Source organism: Dama dama, chromosome 20, assembly GCF_033118175.1.
Source record: "Dama dama isolate Ldn47 chromosome 20, ASM3311817v1, whole genome shotgun sequence".
NCBI lineage: Eukaryota > Metazoa > Chordata > Mammalia > Artiodactyla > Cervidae > Dama > Dama dama.
This window is the reverse complement of record NC_083700.1, coordinates 21726460-21746525: the sequence shown is the minus strand read 5'-3', so window position 1 is coordinate 21746525 and position 20066 is coordinate 21726460. Positions and strand designations below refer to the sequence as shown.

General features: G+C 39.8%; 1 protein-coding gene across 2 annotated transcripts in view; it reads right to left on the bottom strand.

The window, feature by feature from the left end:
* OTUD7B (OTU deubiquitinase 7B) overlaps positions 1–20066 on the bottom strand; it is a 61263-nt gene that overhangs the window by 19694 nt on the left and 21503 nt on the right. Inside the window, exon 2 of one of the 2 annotated variants that reach the window (XM_061120925.1) lies at positions 4155–4304. In XM_061120925.1, the coding sequence (XP_060976908.1) occupies positions 4155–4239 (85 nt within the window). In that variant the 5' untranslated portion in view covers positions 4240–4304. Of the gene's footprint in view, positions 1–4154; positions 4305–20066 lie in introns of those variants that run through there. The other variant, XM_061120926.1, reaches the window with a different exon arrangement.

Here is a 20066-nt window from a genome sequence, read left to right as displayed (position 1 = left end):
TACAGACAAAGCAAGTCTTAAGAAGTAGAGTTACTTGCCCTAAGTCACAGCTAGTTTGCACCAGGGCCTCAGCAGGACACAAGCCCAGGTCTCCTAGTTCTGAGATCCAGAGAGTTCTGAACTTAGATGTGCTCTGGGGTGTGTAAGTCACCTGAAGTTGTACACAAAGTTACAGGTATGTGTATTTTTCTAAAGAAAGAGCTGATAGCTGCCATCAGGCTATCCAAGGGAATTGTTAATTCCCCCTCAAACTTAAGAATCACTAATCTTTTTCCTTTGAAAGTTAACTCTGGTTGTAGTGTAAAGAACAAATTATAGAGGGGAGGGACTATCAGTAGACTCAAATGATAGATCTGTTACCACTGACTTTTAAAATTGCTTTCTCCAGTTAAACTAGCCAATAAACAAGTAACTATTCACACTTCCTTCTGCTCTATTTCACTCATCACCACCTTAATTCAATTCCTGTATCACCTACTGCCCACCTCCAATCTATTCTGAAGGATCCCATGAGATTAATCTTTCTATAGAGCAATTCTGATCATTTTAGTTCCATAATCAAGTTTTTTTAGTGGCATACACCATTGCCTACAGAATAAAGCTCAGGCTCTTTTGTTTGACATTCAAGGCTTTCTATGACCTGGCCTACTTTTCTAATCTTTCCTCTGTGCTTCAAGTTCCCTGGCTATGAGAGTGGAGATGATTCCACATAGAGCTGTTATTAAGATTAAATTAATTGAAAGCACTTAAAACACACGGAAAGCACTATACATCTATTTACTGCCATTGCTGTTATGCTTCTTGTAATTATAATTCTCCAGTTAAGCCGTATTAATCATCCATGCTGGATGAATTTACTTCTGAACCTTCAGATTCACCATCTGCTCCAACTCCTTTCACTCACTCTGCATCAGTCATACTGGCCTCTTTGCTGGTCCCAGAAACTTGCTAAGACTGCTCCCACTTACAGCCTTTCACCAACTATCCCCACTGTCTAGAAGGCTCTATCTCCATTATATCTACACAGTCAATTCCTTAACTCCTTTAGGTATTTGCTCAAATGTCACACTCTTAATAAGTTAATAAGGCCTACCCTGACTACCCAATTAAAAATCACAACCTGCCTCACCATTCCCGACCATTTTCCATAGCACCTAACACTTTATAATATAGTAAATTAAAAGACGCTTACTCCTTGGAAGGAAAGTTATGACCAACCTAGATAGCATATTAAAAAGCAGACACATTACTTTGCCAACAAAGGTCCATCTAGTCAAGGCTATGGTTTTTCCAGTGGTCATGTATATCCATACATGTGAAGAAAGCTGAGCGCCGAAGAACTGATGCTTTTGAACTGTGGTGTTGGAGAAGACTCTTGAGAGTTCCTTGGACTGCAAGGAGATCCAACCAGCCCATCCTAAGGGAGATCAGTCCTGGGTGTTCATTGGAAGGACTGATGCTGAAGCTGAAACTCCATTACTTTGGCCACCTCATGTGAACAGTTAACTCATTGGAAAAGACCCTGAAGCTGGGAGGGATTGGGAGCAGGAGGAGAAGGGGACGACAGAGGATGAGATGGCTGGATGGCATCACCGAAGTTGATGGGCATGAGTTTGGGTAAACTCCAGGAGTTGGTGATGGACAGGGAGGCCTGGCGTGCTGCGATTCACGGGGTCACAAAGAGTCGGACACAACTGAGCTACTGAACTGAACTGAACTGAACTTCACAATTTACTTGGTTATCAAGTTTATTGTTTACTGACTCTTGTTCTAGAATGTAAAGGCAGAGATTTTTGTTTTGTTTTATTCAAGCATCTAGAACTTGGCACATAATAAATAGGTACTCAAAAAATATCTGTTGAAGAATGGAGGACTTTTGTCCTCCATTGAATGAATGAATGAATGAACGAATAAATGATCTGTCTTGAGCAATGGATCATTATTTCCAACTGCCTGCTAAACTGCTTAAAATCAAGTCCTCCTAACAGTCAATATGACTAAACCTGAATGTCCATCATCTTCCTTCCTAAAGCTTGCTTCTTCTCCTATATTCCCTGAATCAGGAATGGCATCTCAACCCCTCCAGGCCAGAAACTAGAGTCATTTTAGCTCTTCACCATTCCTCAGACCCTACTTTTCCTCTTCCCTCACTATCTATTCAATTCTCAGGATTGTTTGTACCCCTAAAATATCTCTCAAATCTATTCTTTCTTGTCCATTTTTATCATCACTGCCCCAATTCAAGTCCTCATATTGTCACCCAGTCTTTGGTCTTCTGGGAGGTGGCTCTCTGGTCTCTTTACTGCTAGTCCCTCCCCACTATAAATTGTTCTTTACACTATAACCGGAGTTAACTTCAAAGGAAAAAGCGAAAGACAGGAAGAGACAGAAAATGAGGATCAGGTCCTTTGGTTCCCTTTCTAAATTATATCTTAAATCCACCCACTTCTCACTTTGCTATTACCACTGTAGTCCAAGTCACCATCACCACTCACCTTAATTATGACAATATTCTTAACTGATTTTACCACTTCATTTCTGGCCACCTTCCAGTCAGTTCCATTATCTTTAATCAGTATCCTGTTCAAAAACTTAAATCCAGTCATTTCACTCCCCTGATTAAAATTCTCCACAAGCTTCCCACTGAACATACATTGAAATGCACAACCCTTACCTTAGCCTACAAAGGCTCTCTTTGTAGTATTCTGCTTTCCACTTATCTAACCAGCTACCTACCACCTTCTTGTACTACTCTTCCTACTTCAATCACTATCAGTGCCAAACTCTTTCCCTTTAGGGTCCCTGTATAAGCTACTTTGTCTTGCTATTCCTATGCATCCTTTTGGGTTCAGTTCACATGTCACTTCTTCAGAAAAAGCCTTTCTGCACTCTCTATCTAAATTAGGTTTCTCTCTTAAACTTCCACAGCACCCTCAACTTTTCTTTCAACCCTCAACTTTTCTTTCATAGCATGAATGTGCGTGTACACGGATGTGTATGCAACAGAAAGAGAGACAGCATGCAAACATTAACTTGTAACATACTTGTTAAGAGCCCAACTCTGAAACCAGATCACATAGGTTCAAACTCTCCTTCACTTCTTGGACCTCAGGTTTTTTAAAAACTGGAATACTGGAAAAATAAAACCTATTTTGCAGAATGGTTGTGAAAATAAAATATTTCAAGTAGCTCACACATACTAAACACATAGAAGTGTTCAACACATGCTACAAGTGGCAGAGAAGGCATATGAGTAGAATCCAGAAGGATGAGAATTTCAGGAGAACAATGAATGAAAGGACACTGCAGACTGAGGAGACAAGTTAATATGATCAGGAAAAGGTGCAAGTCAGGCCTGGCTGGAGCACGGGCACTGCAGCAAACAGTAGCAGGAGATGAAACTGCAAATGTAAATTAAGGGCAAAGCCATTTAAACCCTGATCTTCCATTTCCAAATCAACACTAGTCTCACAGGTAGCTATATAAATGTCAAACTGCCACACCTTACTAAGGACTGACAATCTAAAAAATTACCTGTGTATACTAAGAACTGGCCCATCCTCCAACATGTTTACTTAACTGTGTCATTATGTATTTTCATCATCAAAAAGCATCTGTTAACTATGACTCCAAACAAAGAATCCTGCTGACACGATGCCAAGCTTAAATGATCTTAAAATTTAGAATATTCACACTTCCGTGTATATACAGATATAAGTAAACAAAAGCAGCAAAACGAAAACATTAAATTAATCCACTCTATATAGAATGATCCATATAAGTTAGGGAAGGAAAGAAAAAAACTAATATGGATGATCCCAAATATGAAAATCCAAAGTCATTTATATACAAAAAGGAAGTCTTACAGACCTAAAATCAAGCCTTTAGTGAACTAATCTCAAATTTCACTTGTATTACCTAAGCATAAATTGACAGTGGTGAAAAGCTACCCAAAAATTCAAGGTGAAAAAGGAATTTTGCATTTTAAAATTATGGGGGGGGGGGGTCACACAAAAATAGATTATTAGAAGTAACTTAAATGTAAGGCCTACCATACACAAAGTATCTTTCTGATCATGTTACATTCCAAATTATCCTAACAATAAATATCACATTTTACTTTCTCTCTTCTCATTCTCCCCCAGACTCCTTACCTTCCAGAAGATCTCGGGCCAATCCTGGTTCTGCTCCTGTGGAACGGACAAAATCCGACAGGACAGCATCCATGTCCAGGGTCATGTGATCATTCAGTACTTTCAAGCAGCTGATGTAGGGAGGACATAGATCAAAAGTCAAGCCTCCACCTGAGGAGGGAATAAACACATAAGGCCTAACTCACAGTGGAACGGGATGATCATAGCCCAGTATCAGCAGCTTCCTAACCAAATGGGGAAACTATTCCAGCTCATTCATATCAGCTGAATTTACTATAAAGAGTAATATGGTTCCCTAATTCCTTATTAACGTTAGTTGTTTTCCCTTTTATTACATAAGTTTCAAGTGCCCAGCAATATAGTTCAACATCTATAAACACTACAGTGATCACCATCACAAGTCTAGTTATCATCCATTCATTACATACAGTTCACCATTCCCCCTATATAATGCTCCTCCTCTGCCATTCTAGAGTATTCCATTTCTATTCCTCAGTTTGCTTGTCCAAACTAATGGAAGGCAGCAGCAAACTCCCATCCTAAAGAATTTCCCACCTGCGTTATTCCCTAACATAGCACCTGGTTTATTTCTTTCCAGGCACTCAATATACTTTGAAATTATTTTAATTAGTTGCTGTCTAGCCTCCTCCTCCAATACACAAGTTTCTTGAAAGTACAGAGCTTGTGTGTCTTATTCACTAATGTATCCCCAGCATGTACCCCTTGGCACAGTCCTTGGCACCCAGCCCTCAGTAAACATTTGCTGAATCAATGAATACTACACACTGAGTAACTTTCGAGTTGACTGGTATTCTCATGCTAGCTGAGGAAATGGGAGGAGCAAACGGATACCTGAAACCACTCAAAATAAAGCACTCTGCAATTACGCAAAGCAGGGTAGAGATGCCAAGAGTTCGTAACAAAGGTCAATCTTTGTCCACTAACTTCATGAATCCAGGAAACATGCTTTTCTCCATTCAGGACAAATGAATGCCAAGTAAGTTCACCTGAAAAAGGTCTCTTCTTCAGACTTGACTTTGGCAGGAACTATGTCCTCGACCTGTCAGCCTGGCACCAATCCACATTCCTCTAAAGTTAGCAGTCCCAGCTGAGAAAGCATAACCAAGAGAAGAACAACTTCTCACCAAAAGCTGCCGCTTCCGACAGGTTTCCAGTTCTCTGCAGAGGAGGGCTTGTCCACAAAGCCACCAGGCACACACCTGCCCCAGCACACCCACCACCCCTGCTCTGGGGGAATGCCAAAGTGGAGTTCCCAGGGGTAGCAGGCGGGGCTCGTCGGACTCTCTCTCCAGAAACAACTCCTTCTAAACAACCTAAACGCCAAGGATGATTCTCAGGTACTTTCTCATCACACCTCCCCAGACCCCAAGACACAACTTACTTATTGGTGTGATCAGATCCTAATTTTCTGCATTCCATAGAAATAGTAAGGCAAAGAAACAGCAGTGATTTGTATAACCAAGTAGGTTTTTTGGTTTTTTTTTGAGAGGGAGAGACAAGACAAAATAGAAAGTATTCTTTCTGGTTCTATTCCAGAAGGACAAGAAGTCCAGGAGTAGAAGGACATGTTTAATTCATATCTGTAGCCCCAATATCTAGCTAAGCATCTACAATATTGAAGACAGTCAATAAATGCCTGATGAATAAATGATTAAATGACTAACTGAACCTCTACATCAGCCACCACCAAACCAATCAATTAAAGGTTTAAAATTCAGATCAGAAATTTAAGAGTAATTCATCTTTCACATCACCCCTCTATTTCTAATGGTCTGTCCCAGTCTCAATCCATCTCCCAAAGTTTTACAAGGTCTCCTATCTAAAGAGATATTAACATATTGTCATTATTTCTACTACCCTCATATCATATGACTTTACTTACACCTATATATATTAGCTGGGTGACTTTGGTCAAATTACTTACAGGGTCTCAGTTGCCTCCTGTATATCCTAGACTTGGATTTGATGACTTCTAAGATGATTTCCAGGTTTAAAGAAATAACTTCAGTTCCCTAAAGCTTCATAAATTATGATCCTTACATTCTCTTTTGCTCTGCTTATTATCAATGTCTAATTTACTTCCATTTCAATATCACAACTGTCAGAAAAGTCTACCAATACACAAAGAACTTTTGGCCGTGAAAAGGAGAGAAGCGAAAAGCATAAGAGAAAAGGAAAGATATAGCCATTTGAATGCAGAGTTCCAAATAATAAGGAGAGATAAGAAAGCCTTCCTCAGTGACCAGTGCAAGAAATAGAGGAAAATAATAGAATGGGAAAGACTAGAGATCTCTTCAAGAAAATTAGAGATACCAAGGGAACATTTCACACAAAGATGGGTTCGATAAAGGATAGAAATGGTATGGACCTAAGAGAAGCAAAAGATATTAAGAAGAGGTGGCAAGAATACACAGAAGAACTGTACGGAAAAGATCTTCATGACCCAGATAATCATGATGGTGTGATCACTCAGCTAGAGCCAGACATCCTGGAATGTGAAGTCAAGTGGGTCTTAGGAAGCATCACTACAAACAAAGCTAGTGGAGGTGATGGAATTCCAGTTGAGCTATTTCAAATCCTAAAAGATGATGCTGTGAAAGTGCTGCACTCAATATGGCAGCAAATTTGGAAAACTCAGCAGTGGCCATGGAACTGGAAAAGGTTAGTTTTCATTCCAATCCCAAAGAAAGGCAATGCCAAACTACCACACAATTGCACTCATCTCACACGCTAGCAAAGTAATGCTCAAAATTCTCCAAGCCAGGCTTCAACAATACGTGAACCGTGAACTTCCAGATGCTCAAGCTGGATTTAGAAAAGGGAGAGGAACCAGAGATCAAATTGCCAACATCCGCTGGATTATTAAAAAAGCAAGAGAGTTCCAGAAAAATATCTATTTCTGCTTTATACTAAAGCCTTTGACTCTGTGGATCACAATAAACTGTGGAAAATTCTGAAGGAGATGGGAATACCAGACCACCTGACCTGCCTCCTGAGAAATATGTATGCAGGTCAGGAAGCAACAGTCAGAACTAGACATGGAACAACAGACTGGTTCCAAATAGGAAAAGGAGCACGTCAAGGCTGTATACTGTCACCCTGCTTATTTAACTTATATGCAGAGTACATCATGAGAAACGCTGGGCTGGATGAAACACAAGCTGGAATCAAGATTGCTGGGAGAACTATCAATCACCTCAGATATGCAGATGACATCACCCTTACGGCAGAAAGTGAAGAAGAACCAAAGAGCCTCTTGATGAAAGTGAAAGAGGAGAGTGAAAAATTTGGCTTAAAGCTCAACATTCATAAAACTAAGGTCATGGCATCTGGTCCCATCACTTCATGGCAAATAGATGGGGAAACAATGGAAACAGTGAGAGACTTCATTTTTTTGGGCTCCAAAATCACTGCAGATGGTGACTGCTGCCATGAAATTAAAAGACACTTACTCCTTGGAAGGAAAGTTATGATCAACCTGACAGCATATTAAAAAGCAGAGCCATTACTTTGCCAATAAATGTCCATCTAGTCAAGGCTATGGTTTTTCCAGTAGTCATGTATGGATGTGAGAGTTGGACTGTAAAGAAAGCTGAGCACTGAAGAATTGATGCTTTTGAACTATGGTGTTGGAGAAGACTCTTGAGAGTCTCCTGGACTGCAAGGAGATCCAACCAGTCCATCCTAAAGGAGATCAGTCCTGGGTGTTCATTGGAAGGACTGATGTTGAAGCTGAAACTCTAATACTTTGGCCACCTGATGCGAAGAGCTGACTCATTTGAAAAGACACTGATGCTGGAAAAGATTGAAGGGAGGAGGAGAAGAGGACGACAGAGGATGAGATGGTTGGATGGCATCACTGACTCAATGGACATGAGTTTGGGTAAACTCTGGGAGTTGGTGATGGACAGGGAGGCCTGGCGTGTTGCAGTCCATTGGGTTACAAAGAGTCGGATATGATTGAGCGACTGAACTGAACTGAACCTCAAATTCAAAATGCTAAGTTATTAAGTAAATTAGTTCCTTAGATTAAATGCTTAAGAATTGAATTACTTCAAAATTCACAGGTGAATGAGTGGTTTCCCCCTCTTCTAATTCAGACAAGATTCCTTCCTCAAGCCCATTTTAGACACCATCTTAGGTCCCAGGAGATGCTGGCAGTCCAAATAACTTAAAACACATGAATAATCCAAAACCAAGAGCATAGCTGCTAAATGAATCTCAACCTTCTCTCTTAAAAAAAAAAAAAAAGTAAAGGAACTAGGTAAAGCCACTTTAATAACTTTCTGAAACAATGTGGGAAATACACAACAGGCACACAAATGGTGGTGGTGGTTTAGTCACCAAGTCATGTCTGACTCTTGCAACCCTATGGACAGTAGCCCGCCAGGCTTCTCTGCTCAATGGATTCTCCAGGCAAGAATACTGGAGTGAGATGCCGTTTCCTTAACAATCAACAAAAAGGTGCTCAGCAGAAGAGAGAAGCTGATTAAGCCACAGGCTCATAGGCAATTTCCAAGCCAGCCAGAGGCTTCTGAGTGAGAGAAGCCAATGAAAACCATCAACATCATGGCATCTCAGACCTCACATGCCAACACAGTAGGTCATTCTTTTCCAAACAGTTTTTAAAAATAATTTCAAGGTCCAACATTATCTAGAATGACTTGCTCAAAGATTCAAAGCAGTAAACCAAACTTTCTTGGCAGCACATCTTACATTTGATGTCTCTAAGGTGCATGCCATGGACTCCACCCTCTCCCTACCCAACAGGTGAGGACTGCAGCCTTTTCTTCACCACTACCAACACCTGGCTTGAGCTTCTCAAATTCCAACTGGGACTATCCAAGGTGATGACAAAGACTCACAGTCCTTGGCTCTCAGCACACAGGAAGGAAAAAAAGAAAACACTGGCTTTCAAACTTTCAAATGAAACAGAAGAGGCACTCAAATATTTGTTGACTGAATGGTGTTTAGACAAATCTAAATTGGAGTCCAATCCTCGATCTTCCAATCAGAGGGACTTAGTGTGTGCGTGCTGTCACTCAGTCATGTCCACCTCTTTATGACCCCATGGGCTGCAGCCCGCCAGGCTCTGTCTCTGTCCTCTCTGTCCTCTCTGTCCATGGAATTTTTCAGGCAAGAATACTGGAGCAGGTTGCCATTTCCTACTCCAGGGAATCTTCCTGACCCAAAGATCGAAACTGCATCTCTTCCATCTCCTGCATTGGCAGGCAGATTCTTTATCACTGTGCCACCTACGAAGCCAATTCTTGGATATTCACTTCAGTTCAGTCGCTCAGTTGTGTCTGACTCTTTGCGACCCCATGAACCAGCACGCCAGGCCTCCCTGTCCATCACCAACTCCCGGAGTCCACCCAAATCCATGTCCATTGAGTCAGTGATGCCATCCAACCATTTCATCCTCTGTCGTCCCCTTCTCCTCCCGCCCTCAATCTTTCCCAGCATCGAGGTCTTTTTAAATGAGTCAGCTCTTCACATCAGGTGGCGACAGTATTGGAGTTTCAGCTTCAACATCAGTCCTTCCAATGAACACCCAGGACTGTGAATCTCCCATAGTTTTTAAACCACTAATCTGGACTGGTAAGCAACTCTTCTAAGTTTTCCCGCTAGTGTAGAAATCACTAACATTTACTGCAAGTTACAGGAAGTTTTCAAGTTGAAACATGAAGTTGAACTTCTTCAGCAAAAAGGGACTGAAGCAATAATTTAATAAATGTCAGCCTCCACACAAGAATCCTTCTACTGCCTCTCTGACAGATAAATCATCCAGTCTCCACAAGAATACAAGTTCTGATGAAGACTCATTTCTTTGCTACAATGTCCATTTTATTGTTGGACAGCTCTAATTGTTAGAAAATGCTTTTCTTAACTAAATCACCAGCCCCCTCTCTCTTTCGCCTAATGGTGCTTGATTTCTCCTCATAATAATGGTGCTTGATCTACTTCCAGGAACGATGGAATTTCCATGGAAAATGATTATATAAAGCATTTCTTTCCATAAAAATTTGTGGTAGGTCAACACTGCAATGTTATCATGAGCCAGCCAGTGGCCTCTGTTTTTCTTTTACAAAATTCTTCCTTATATCAGTACTTGCCATTACCTGTATTCATGCATAAATGTTTATGCTGACCCTATATTACAAACTCAACAAGTAGAATAAATGAAGACATGTACTCCTTGTTCAAAGTTCACTTCTGCTACTATCTTTGCTTCTCATCCCTACTTCCAATTCCATGCTCTCTTGAAGTGAGGATAGTAATCAAGAAAGTAAGTCAGGGCTTCCCTGGTGGTCTAGTGGTTAAGAATTTGCCTATCAGTGCAGGGGACATGGGTTTAATCCCTGATCCAGGAAGATCCCACATGCTCTAGAGCAACTAGGCTTGTGTGCCATAACTACTGAGCCCAAACTCTAGAATCTGCAAGCCGCAACTACTGAAGCCTGTGCTTTTCAACCAGAGAAGTCACCACAATGAGAAGCCCGTGCAACAAAACCAGAGAGTAGCCCCAACTTGACACAACTAGAGAGAGAAGCCTGCATGTAGCTAAAAATAAATGAATAATTTAAAAAGAATAACAAGTTAGTAATAAGCACTTTCAAAAACACTTCTTATTCATTAACAACAAAACTCCTGCAGCAGGCTTATTATTCTCAGTTTACACAGAAAGGAATAAGGCTTGAAAAATCAGGTGGGTTACCTAAAATCTGAACCCAGACACTTTGAACACATGCTCTCTCTACTGTACCATACTGCTTCCAAGTGTGTATGCTAAGTCCCTTCAGTCATGTCCGACTGTAGGGTCACAGACTGTAGCCCACCAAGCTCTCCATGGGATTTTTCAGACAAGAATACTGGAGTTGCTTGGCATTTCCTCCTCCAGGGGATCTTCCCAACCCAGGGATCAAACCCCCGTCTCTTATGTCTCCTGCATTGGCAGGTAGGTTCTTCACCACTAGTGCCACCTCTAGGGACAGTCATTACTGGTTTCCAGAACTGCACTGATTTTTAGCCATTTAATTCTTTCGCCACAGGAAAGGGCTCTGCCCATCTCTCATGTTTATTAATGATTCATGACTCTGCCTTATATTTTCCTCAGTTCAAATTCTATCACCTTCCTGAACAATTTCAACACCCACCTGCATAATCTATCCAACATTTCTGCCTTAAAGTTTCATAAACTCATCAAATTCCAAGACCTCCATCTCTACCTCAGCAACTCAGACCCACCATGCCCTGAAACCGTTCTACCTCTAAATCTTCAACTCCCAACATCTTACTCTGGCTACAATCTCATCTCCCTCCAGCTGTTTCTCTCTACTACTAAACCTGCTATCTCACCTCAGGACATTTTTACCTCAAGACTAAGCCATCCAATTCTTTAACCATCTTATTCATTAATTCAACAAAAATTAATGGAGTGCCTACTCTGGGCTAGACCCTGTGGTCAGGAATAGGAACATAACCATGAACTAGACATAATCTCTATCTTCATAAAGCTTCTAGTATAGAGTAAAGAACACAAAATTTCACAAACAACTGTGATTACAATAGGGGGAGGGGCATTATAGCATATGGGGAACCAAGAAAAGCTTTCCCAAGGAAGTGATATTACATCTAAGAACTGAAAAATGAGTAGAAACTGGAGACAAATTGGGAAAGAAAGAATGCTCTGAGCGGAGGAAACATATCAATACTGTGGCAAGGAGGTACAGACAGGTGAAAATGGTGAAAAATGAGGACAAAGGGAGGGCCCAGTGGACCCTATTGAAGACTGAGATCTTATTAACATCCTAAAAGTAAGGAGAAGCCTTTGAAGAATTATAGGCAGGGACAGGACAGAATCAGGTTGAAAATATTACAAGATCACTCCAGCTGCAGTGGGAAGAATGCTTTACAAGGAGCACAAGTGGATTTAGGGAGAACTGTTTAGAAAACCACAGTAAAATGAGATGACAGTGAGCTAGACTAGGATGAGAGCAGAGAAGACGAGAAAAATCGTTAGATTCCACTTTATCCTTTCTTGCCTACCTAAACATAAACATAATGAATGATCACTTTATGTTCCCGCAAAAACCTAGTTCCCTTATCCTTTCATCTGCCCAATCTGGATAGACCTCACATTTAACTTCTCCGCTACTAAATGAGGCTATTGTACAAGACAAGAGCCCACAATAATACAGAGTAATATGACCACAGATATATCATGTTCTGTCTCATTCCTTTCAATGAGACACTGCTGTCTTTTGCTTGACTTTAGTACCTAACCATTCTTCTCGGCTACTATCCTATCCCTTCACCATTCACCCTGAGCCTCCCACCAAATCCTTATCATCTCTCTTGCTCCCAGTAGATGACCTTTCCTCCGACTTCACAGAAAAAATTATGAAACAAAGCAAGAGGTGTTCCTTCAGATTTTCCTCCTGCCTTATCGGCTGGCTGTTATTCTCATCTTCCCTGCAAAATTCTTTAAATTAGACTATATGCACTGATGATACTTTCTCACCTGATGGTCAGCCCTCGACAGACTAAAACTGGCTTCAAAAGAAAGACAATGACACCATTGTCTTATACAGAAGACCATCACCATCCTCCTTACTGCTTATCTAGAGTGTCTCTTTATAGCATTGGAGACACACGAACCACTCTTCCTGCCTCTCTCGTTCTGTGCCTTGGTCACCTTGGTGAATTTTTTTTCCTTCTGTGCCTGCACCAAAGGTTAGTTCACCCACAGTTCTTTTTTTTTTTTTTTTTTAATTAGTTGGAGTCTAATTACTTCACAACATTTCAGTGGGTTTTCTCATACATTGATATGAATTAGCCATAGATTTACACGTATTCCCCATCCCGATCCCCCCTCCCACCTCCCTCTCCACCTGATTCCTCTGGGTCTTCCCAGTGCACCAGGCCCGAGCACTTGTCTCATGCATCCCACCTGGGCTGGTGATCTGTTTTCACCATAGATAGTATACATGCTGTTCTTTTGAAATATCCCACCCTCACATTCTCCCACAGAGTTCAAAAGTCTGTTTTGTATTTCTGTGTCTCTTTTTCTGTTTTGCATATAGGGTTGTCGTTACCATCTTTCTAAATTCCATATATATGTGTTAGTATGCTGTAATGATCTTTATCTTTCTGGCTTACTTCACTCTGTATAAGGGGCTCCAGTTTCATCCATCTCATTAGGACTGGTTCAAATAAATTCTTTTTAACGGCTGAGTAATATTCCATGCTGTATATGTACCACAGCTTCCTTATCCATTCATCTGCTGATGGGCATCTAGGTTGCTTCCATGTCCTGGCTATTATAAACAGTGCTGCGATGAACATTGGGGTGCACGTGTCTCTTTCAGATCTGGTTTCCTCAGTGTGTATGCCCAGAAGTGGGATTGCTGGGTCATATGGCAGTTCTATTTCCAGTTTTTTAAGAAATCTCCACACTGTTCTCCATAGCGGCTGTACTAGTTTGCATTCCCACCAACAGTCTAAGAGGGTTCCCTTTTCTCCACACCCTCTCCAGCATTTATTGCTTGTAGACTTTTGGATAGCAGCCATCCTGACTGGCGTGTAATGGTACCTCATTGTGGTTTTGATTTGCATTTCTCTGATAGAGTGATGTTGAGCATCTTTTCATGTGTTTGTTAGCCATCTGTATGTCTTCATTGGAGAAATGTCTGTTTAGTTCTTTGGCCCATTTTTTGATTGGGTCATTTATTTTTCTGGAATTGAGCTGCAGGAGTTGCTTGTATATTTTTGAGATTAATCCTTTGTCTGTTTCTTCATTTGCTATTATTTTCTCCCAATCTGAGGGCTGTCTTTTCACCTTACTTATAGTTTCCTTTGTAGTGCAAAAGCTTTTAAGTTTCATTAGGTCCCATTTGTTTAGTTTTGCTTTTATTTCCAATATTCTGGGAGGTGGGTCACAGAGGATCTTGCTGTGATTTATGTCGGAGAGTGTTTTGCCTATGTTCTCCTCTAGGAGTTTTATAGTTTCTGGTCTTACATTTAGATCTTTAATCCATTTTGAGTTTATTTTTGTGTATGGTGTTAGAAAGTGATCTAGTTTCATTCTTTTACAAGTGGTTGACCAGTTTTCCCAGCACCACTTGTTAAAGAGGTTGTCTTTTTTCCATTGTATATCCTTGCCTCCTTTGTCAAAGATAAGGTATCCATAGGTTCGTGGATTTATCTCTGGGCTTTCTATTCTGTTCCATTGATCTATATTTCTGTCTTTGTGCCAGTACCATACTGTCTTGATGACTGTGGCTTTGTAGTAGAGTCTGAAGTCAGGCAGGTTGATTCCTCCAGCTCCATTCTTCTTTCTCAAGATTACTTTGGCTATTCGAGGTTTTTTGTATTTCCATACAAATTGTGAAATTCTTTGGTCTAGTTCTGTGAAAAATACCGTTGGTAGCTTGATAGGGATTGCATTGAACCTATAGATTGCTTTGGGTAGAATAGCCATTTTGACAATATTGATTCTTCCAATCCATGAACACAGTATGTTTCTCCATCTGTTTGTGTCCTCTTTGATTTCTTTCATCAGTGTTTTATAGTTTTCTATGTATAGGTCTTTTGTTTCTTTAGGTAGATATACTCCTAAGTATTTTATTCTTTTTGTTGCAATGGTGAATGGTATTGTTTCCTTAATTTCTCTTTCTGTTTTTTCATTGTTAGTATATAGGAATGCAAGGGATTTCTGTGTGTTAATTTTATATCCTGCAACTTTACTATATTCATTGATTAGCTCTAGTAATTTTCTGGTAGAGTCTTTAGGGTTTTCTATGTAGAGGATCATGTCATCTGCAAACAGCGAGAGTTTCACTTCTTCTTTTCCTATGTGGATTCCTTTTACTTCTTTTTCTGCTCTGATTGCTGTGGCCAAAACTTCCAACACTATGTTGAATAGTAGTGGTGAGAGTGGGCACCCTTGTCTTGTTCCTGATTTCAGGGGAAATGCTTTCAATTTTTCACCATTGAGGGGGATGCTTGCTGTGGGTTTGTCATATATAGCTTTTATTATGTTGAGGTATGTTCCTTCTATTCCTGCTTTTTGGAGAGTTTTAATCATAAATGAGTGTTGAATTTTGTCAAAGGCTTTCTCTGCATCTATTGAGATAATCATATGGTTTTTATCTTTCAATTTGTTAATATGATGTATTACATTGATTGATTTGCAGATATTAAAGAATCCTTGCATTCCTGGGATAAAGCCCACTTGGTCATGGTGTATGATTTTTTTTAATATGTTGTTGGATTCTGTTTGCTAGAATTTTGTTAAGGATTTTTGCATCTATGTTCATCAGTGATATTGGCCTGTAGTTTTCTTTTTTTGTGGCATCTTTGTCTGGTTTTGGAATTAGGGTGATGGTGGCCTCATAGAATGAGTTTGGAAGCTTACCTTCATCTGCAATTTTCTGGAAGAGTTTGAGTAAGATAGGTGTTAGCTCTTCTCTAAATTTTTGGTAGAATTCAGCTGTGAAGCCATCTGGTCCTGGGCTTTTGTTTGCTGGAAGATTTTTGATTACAGTTTCGATTTCCTTGCTTGTGATGGGTCTGTTAAGATCTTCTATTTCTTCCTGGTTCAGTTTTGGAAAGTTGTACTTTTCTAAGAATTTGTCCATTTCATCCAAGTTGTCCATTTTATTGGCATAGAGCTGCTGGTAGTAGTCTCTTATGATCCTTTGTATTTCACTGTTGTCTGTTGTGATCTCTCCATTTTCATTTCTAATTTTGTTAATTTGGTTCTTCTCTCTTTGTTTCTTGATGAGTCTTGCTAATGGTTTGTCAATTTTGTTTATTTTTTCAAAAAACCAGCTTTTAGCTTTGTTGATTTTTGCTATGGTCTCTTTAGTTTCTTTTGCATTTATTTCTGCCCTGATTTTTAAGATTTCTTTCCTTCTGCTAACCCTGGGGTTCTTCATTTCTTCCTTCTCTAATTGCTTTAGGTGTAGAGTTAGGTTATTTATTTGGTTTTTTTCTTGTTTCTTGATGTAAGCCTGTAATGCTATGAACCTTCCCCTTAGCACTGCTTTTACAGTGTCCCATAGGTTTTGGGTTGTTGTGTTTTCATTTTCATTCATTTCTATACATATTTTGATTTCTTTTTTGATTTCTTCTATGATTTGTTGGTTATTCAGAAGCGTGTTATTTAGCCTCCATATGTTTGAATTTTTAACAATTTTTTTCCTGTAATTGAGATCTAATCTTACTGCACTGTGGTCAGAAAAGATGACTGGAATGATTTCAATTTTTTTGAATTTTCCAAGACCAGATTTATGGCCCAGGATGTGATCTATTCTGGAGAAGGTTCCATGTGCACTTGAGAAAAAGGTGAAGTTGATTGTTTTGGGGTGAAATGTCCTATAGTTATCAATTAGGTCTAGCTGGTCCATTGTGTCATTTAAGGTTTGTGTTTCCTTGTTAATTTTCTGTTTAGTTGATCTATCCATAGTTGTGAGTGGGGTATTAAAGTCTCCCACTATTATTGTGTTACTATTAATTTCTTCTTTCATACTCGTTAGTGTTTGCCGTACATATTGCGGTGCTCCTATGTTGGGTGCATATATATTTATAATTGTTATATCTTCTTCTTGGATTGATCCTTTGATCATTATGTAGTGTCCTTCTTTGTCTCTTTTCACATCCTTTATTTGAAAGTCTATTTTATCTGATATGAGTATTGCGACTCCTGCTTTCTTTTGGTCTCCGTTTGCGTGAAATATTTTTTTCCAGCCCTTCACTTTTAGTCTGTATGTGTCTCTTGTTTTGAGGTGGGTCTCTTGTAGACAGCATATATAGGGGTCTTGTTTTTGTATCCATTCAGCCAATCTTTGTCTTTTGGTTGGGGCATTCAACCCATTTACATTTAGGGTAATTATTGATAGGTGTGGTCCCGTTGCCATTTACTTTGTCGTTTTGGGTTCACGTTTATACAACCTTTTTACATTTCCTGTCTAGAGAAGATCCTTTAGCATTTATTGAAGAGCTGGTTTGGTGGTGCTGAATTCTCTCAGCTTTTGCTTATCTGTAAAGCTTTTGAATTCTCCTTTATATCTGAATGAGATCCTTGCTGGATACAGTAATCTAGGTTGTAGGTTATTCTCTTTCATTACTTTCAGTACGTCCTGCCATTCCCTTCTGGCCTGGAGGGTTTCTATTGATAGATCAGCTGTTATCCTTATGGGAATCCCTTTGTGTGTTATTTGTTGTTTTTCCCTTGCTGCTTTTAATATTTGTTCTTTGTGTTTGATCTTTGTTAATTTGATTAATATGTGTCTTGGGGTGTTTCGCCTTGGGTTTATCCTGTTTGGGACTCTCTGGGTTTCTTGGACTTGGGTGGCTATTTCCTTCCCCATTTTAGGGAAGTTTTCAGCTATTATCTCCTCGAGTATTTTCTCATGGCCTTTCTTTTTGTCTTCTTCTTCTGGAACTCCTATGATTCGAATGTTGGGGCGTTTCACATTGTCCCAGAGGTCCCTGAGGTTGTCCTCATTTCTTTTGATCCTTTTTTCTTTTTTCCTCTCTGCTTCATTTATTTCCACCATTTTATCTTCTACCTCACTTACCCTATCTTCTGCCTCCGTTATTCTACTCTTGGTTCCCTCCAAAGTGTTTTTGATCTCATTCATTGCATTATTCATTTTTAATTGACTCTTTTTTATTTCTTCTAGGTCTTTATTAAACATTTCTTGTATCTTTTCAATCTTTGTTTCTAGGCTATTTATCTGTAACTCCATTTTGTTTTCAAGATTTTGGATCATTTTTATTATCATTATTCTAAATTCTTTTTCAGGTAGATTCCCTATCTCCTCTTTTGTTTGACTTGGTGGGCATTTTTCATGTTCCTTTACCTGTTGGTATTTCTTTGCCTTTTCATCTTGTTTAGATTGCTGTGTCTGGAGTGGGCCTTCTGTGTTCTGGAGGTCTGTGGTTCCTTTTTATTGTGGAGGATTTACCCAGTGGGTGGTTCAGCCACAGTTCTAACCTCAAGCCTTCCACTTTCTCATTTTATATCATCCCCTTGAAGAACTTCATTCATGCCCCTGAGCACCCAAATGTCAATGACTCAAAAGGCATCTGCTGTCCCCAACTCTTTCCAACTCAACCAGGAATCCCACAGGCACTTCAGACTCAGCACTATCCCTCCACCTGTTCAAGCTATTTTTCTTCTAGAATTGCCTTTTCTAGCAAGTAGCACCATCATCCCTCCTATCACTTAAGTCACAAGCCTGGGAGCCACCCTGGATTTCTCTCTTGCCTTATCCTCACTCACAAATTGTCCTTTACTAAAGTTTAGTAATTTTAATCTTAAAGAATTCTCAGATCCATCCAACATCTTCTACAGGCTACATCTCTTTTATCTTCTCTCAGGTGTTCAAAACCTGGACCCCAGGAAATAACTTCCTAATTTCTCCCTCTTCCTTTTTCCAGCCATTTTTCACAGTGGTTGCTTGTAGAGGCTGATCAATCTAAAACACAGATATGATAGTATTATATCCCACTGCTCAATGGATCCTCAGTGACTAAAGCTTAATATATAAATTCCTACTCAAGACAAATGAGGCCCTTCATGATTCAGCTCTACCCAATCCTCTGGCCTTATCTACATCCCACCTTTCCCCTCCTTGTACTGATAGTTCCCCAAGTATATTACAGGCTTCAAATTTCAGTTCCTTTGTGAATGTTGTTCCCTCTGGCTCCTGGTCTAGCAAGCGAATTCCTATTTCGTCTTTAAGGCTACTGTAAGTACTACCTCATCTGCAAAACCTTCCCTGGCTTCCCAAGTTAAAGTGCCCACTTCCTCCTTGGTGTTTCATCTTGTACTCTTCCTCTAGCATATTATTCTGCACAGTATTTGTGTTTATTTACATGTCTGTCTCCCCACTAAACCATGAACAATTTGAGGGCAGGAATCCTGTTTTGTTCGTCCTGTATTCCTAGCATCCAAGCACCTGGTAAGTACTTAGTTTTCATTCAGATAAACTGAATTCTATTTGTACAGTATCCCACTACACACACACCCCTCTAGTATTGACAATAACCAGATATTCAGTGTTATAAACAGGCATCTCAAAGTGTTCACCATCTTTTAAACAGTGGGCATCTCAAATACATTTGCTTAAGATTGTTATATGATCTTATTTGCAACAGATTTCTCTCCCAAAACGCTGTTTAGCTCAGACTAATATTAAAATCAGTCTTCATGAGTGCCCAACTGTTTGGTAACAGAGAAAAGTGACTCAAAATTAAATACTAACTGATATTTAACATAGCTACAGATAATACATAGCTGTAGATAATACAGTTATGTTGAAATGCGTGAGAAACTACTGACCCTACATTCTCTCATCTAAAATATCCCCCAAAGTGTCCACATTCTCACACTATACCCACTCTCCTGGTCCACTGATGCATTACAGCTGTGTCTGAGTACTCTCCAACTCCTCCCCAAACTCACTGGAAAACCACAACATTCAAGACCGTCAAGAATTTTCAAAGGTCAGTGACTCCTCCATGTCTGTGATGTCAGTTCCAAGGAATCCAGACAAGGAAAAAGAGAAAGGACAGAAACCCTTAGAATTTCACACAGTTGATGACTAGGTGGGTGGGAGAGATGAAAGACTATCTTGGCAGATTGTTTTTAGTTAATGTGTGTCCTTCCAAGTGAAAGAAACAGAGTATTACCTTCTTAGAAAAAAAAGAAAAATTTGACTAAATTCTATGCTAAAAAGACCTATGTACCACTAAATGTTACAGTGTTAGTCACTCAGTCAAGTCTGACTGTTTGCAACTCCATGGACTATATATCACCAGGCTTCTCTGTCCATGGGATTCTCCAGGTAAGAATACTGGTGTGGGTAGTCACTTCCT